General features: G+C 42.5%; 1 protein-coding gene across 1 annotated transcript in view; it reads right to left on the bottom strand.

Annotated features, from left to right (window-relative positions):
* The window catches only part of LOC101856417 (transmembrane emp24 domain-containing protein 5), a 21,886-nt gene that overhangs the window by 1,496 nt on the left and 16,820 nt on the right, over nt 1–3,570 (bottom strand). The window contains exons 4-5 of the mRNA XM_013081169.2: nt 3,351–3,394; nt 2,909–3,107 (exon numbers count right to left, since the gene is read on the bottom strand). Coding sequence (XP_012936623.1) covers nt 2,909–3,107; nt 3,351–3,394 — 243 coding nt within the window. The remainder of the gene's footprint in view (nt 1–2,908; nt 3,108–3,350; nt 3,395–3,570) is intronic.

The raw sequence follows: 3,570 nt of genomic DNA, 5'->3' as shown, positions 1-3,570 counted from the left end.
ACACACACACACACAGAAATGCAGAAGACAAATTTTGAAGAAAAAAAACAAAAACAAAAGAAAATGAAGAAAAAAAAAATTCACGCATTGTTTTTCTTGAACTTAACTTCCACAAGGCATCACAGATTTTTTTTTTTTTTTTTCCCCTGACCCTAACACATCCTGCTAAAATTTATGGTCAGGCAACTTCGAAGATACCAAAATTTGGGTTAAAAAGCTTCAACTTCTGGACAAAGTCAGTGTACGTATCATTCTGAAGCGCATCCACTTTCACAAGCCTTGATTGAACTACTAAAGTGCTTTCAGATGGACCACTTTTGCCCTGACTGTCTGTACACAACGACATTAATGTTTCGAATTCATGTGCCCCCCCTCCCCCTCCCCCCTCCATCCCATGACATTTCAAGGGTAATGCCTTATTGAAAATGTTTTCAGTAAGTAAGACAAAGTCAGTTCTTCAATCCGTCTTCATAACCTTCCTAGGCTAAAGTTACCTAGTCAGTGCCACAGGCAAACATATTCATATATACATTATACTAGCTGGGCCCCCTTTCGCTGAAAGGAATGATCGGTGCTTTAATATCAACTAAAAGTCATTGGCCTACTATATTTACACTTTTTTGGAATGGGGAAATAAATCTTGAGAGATGCAAAAAATGAGAAGGTCTAGATCTATACTCTCAAAATAAAATGCGCCTCGCGAAATATCTCTTCCAGATTTTCTCAAATTACAGAGACAGAAGCGTCGGCCTACAAAAAGCGATTGACGAAATAAAGAAATTTAGGGTTTTGCAGCAAAACTGTCTTAAAACTGAAAAAACCAAGGGCGTCATGATTTGGAGAATATTTTTAAATTTTTTTTGGCGAAAACCGTATGTCGATCGATGCAGCCATTGAAAAGCCTTTTGAATAGCAAAAATCGGCCACCACAAATAGATAATAGATACAGCGGTCTCTGGCTAATAGTGCACACACCTCAGACGACGAGAAAAGCGTGCTCTTATGCGCGTGCTTTTAGCAAACGATTAAGCAAATGCCAAACCACTGTTTACTCTGTCCCTCACCCTCACTAGACACCCATACAACCTTAGAGCATGCATCATTTAACATTGAGTGTGTATATCTTAAGATTATTATTGTTTATATTGCTGCTCATTTATATTATGCATGTGAATGTAAGCCTACGTGTGTGTGTGTGTGTGTGTGTGTGTGAGAGTGTGTGTGTGTGTGTGTATGTGTGTACACGTGGTGAAACACCAAACCAATGTGCCAGGATCTGGACAATAAAGATGTATCTTATCTTATCTTATACCCCACAGTCTACAGTCCACCGTGCAGTACATCAGTGACTGTCAATGCAAAAACCATCTCACATCTGATCTCCTGGCTGCAGCAGGTTGCATCATTCAGTCAGCTGAGCTCGCCCCGAGGCGTGAAGTTTTCCTACACCGAGCGATCACAGACAACGACCGTCATAATTACCGCACAGCCCTCTCATACCACCGTCCGTTTGCCACGCATGGCCGGTCACCGGCTTTCCTCATTGCGCAACTCTCATTTTCTGTCTCACACCTTGTTCCTATACGTCTTTTACTCCCTAACAAATCCAGTATTTCAAACATCAAAGGCGGTTGTTTTTGTTAGAGATTTACGGCGCTCGCAACTTCATACGGTCATATGAGCGTGCGGAACCCATTAAACATTTTCAGCTGGTAGGAAATTTTGAATTTTGCCTGGGTGGCGGCTGAAGCGTACTCTTATCGATTTTAGACCACCAAGGGATCTTTAATGTGCGCAACTTGCACACGGGACCTCCAAGATTTTTCGCCCTTGTCCGAGAAGGCTAGGTGTAGATCTTACCTACCATAAGATCAGGGGTGTGGCAGAAAACATCAGTAAGAAGGAGCCAAGGAGTAGCAGTAGAAAGGCTGCTGAAAGAATCAGGAGCCCAGAGGAGGGGGCAAAAGAGGTGAACAGGTGGGTGGGGGGGCAGAAAGAGGAGACGAAAGCAGACAACAGAAACATTGCTAGAGAGCAGGAAAGCAGGTGAAAGGAGATAATTTTAGAGAAGAAAATTTTTCCGTTGCTATCCGGATTTGAACCCGAGACCTTTGAATGAGAGGCGAACACCTTAAACTCTAGGCCACGAGAGATCCCGTCATAATTACCGCACAGCCCCCTCATACCAACCATTTGCCACGCATGGCCGGTCACCGACGTTCCTCACTGCGTATCTCTCATTTTCTGTCTCACGCCTTGTTCCTACACGTCTATTAGTCCCTAACAAATCTAATATTTCAAGCAACACTCATTTTGTCTCATATCTTGTTCACTAACAAATCTAATATTTCAAGCAACGCTCATCTTCTGCCTCACACCTTGTTCCTATACGTCTTTTATTCCCTAACAAAGCCAGTATTTCAAACATCAGAGGAAGGTGTGTGGTGTTTGGTTACCTCTAGACATTAACCCTTCCAGCCCCGCCATTTTGGTGCACTCCCTAACCCCAGTCCCAGCCAATACAGCAGTATTTCAGAAAAAGAGGCATGCATTCTAAAAAGTGACAGAGTATCTTTGTAGTAAGGTTTAGATAACAACAGACGACGATGTTTAAAGGTAAATGAAAACAATATGATGAAAAATAAAGTTTAATTAGGTTCGCCAATTTCGAAAAATGCGTAAATTTGGTACCCCCCGGAAACTGAGAATATACGCCTTTGGGACGGTGGGAGATACAAACGCTGCTGAAAATATACACGCATGGGGCTGGAAGGGTTAAATAACCAGCATCTGTGGTGTATGTAGTGACAGCAACAACAACTCAAATATTTACAGTAAAATTATCATTATATTATAACGACAAGGCAACCTCATTGCCACCTCAATACCCCCCCTCCCTTCCAATCACCATAAAATCCTCCATGGTCATGTCCAGCTGTCCTTGGATGTCCTCCCCCTCAAAGGTCAGCTTACTGTCGTCCCCGTCAAATTCGTCGTCGTCGCTGCCATCCTCGATGAACACCTCGAAGTAAACAATTTTGTTGGAGATGCGGCTGAAGGTGTTGTCAAAGCAGATCTTGTAGTCTCCCGCGCTGGTGGTCTTGAACCTGTCAGGGGGAGAGAGAGAGTAGCGCAAATATTATGACAATTAGCCGAAGTTTTTTTGGGGTTTTAAAAAAAGTTTTAGTAGAGGTTTTTACGGCGCTCGCAACTGCATAAGGTCATGTGAGCGCCAGAGGATTAGAGGTTTTTACAAGAGAGTAACAAAAATAAAAAAGAAGGAGGGGAGATAAGGATGATAGATGTTTGATAGGAATGAAGAAGCAAACCACACCAGAGCACTCGCCAACCACCCACAGTTTTGATTATAGTTTATATTATGTAGTATTGTGTACTATCCATTGTAAATTTTTATTTCTATTTAAGTAACACTTTTTGAGAGAGAAAGAGAAAGAGAAAGAAAGAGGGAGAGTGAGAGACACAGAGAGACAGAGAGAGAGAGAGAGACAGAGAGAGAGAGAGAGAGAGAGAGAGAGAGAGAGAGAGAGAGAGAGGACAGAGAGGAGAAAG

This window comes from Aplysia californica, unplaced genomic scaffold (genome assembly GCF_000002075.1).
Source record: "Aplysia californica isolate F4 #8 unplaced genomic scaffold, AplCal3.0 scaffold00119, whole genome shotgun sequence".
NCBI lineage: Eukaryota > Metazoa > Mollusca > Gastropoda > Aplysiida > Aplysiidae > Aplysia > Aplysia californica.
This window is presented reverse-complemented; position numbering and strand designations above follow the sequence as displayed.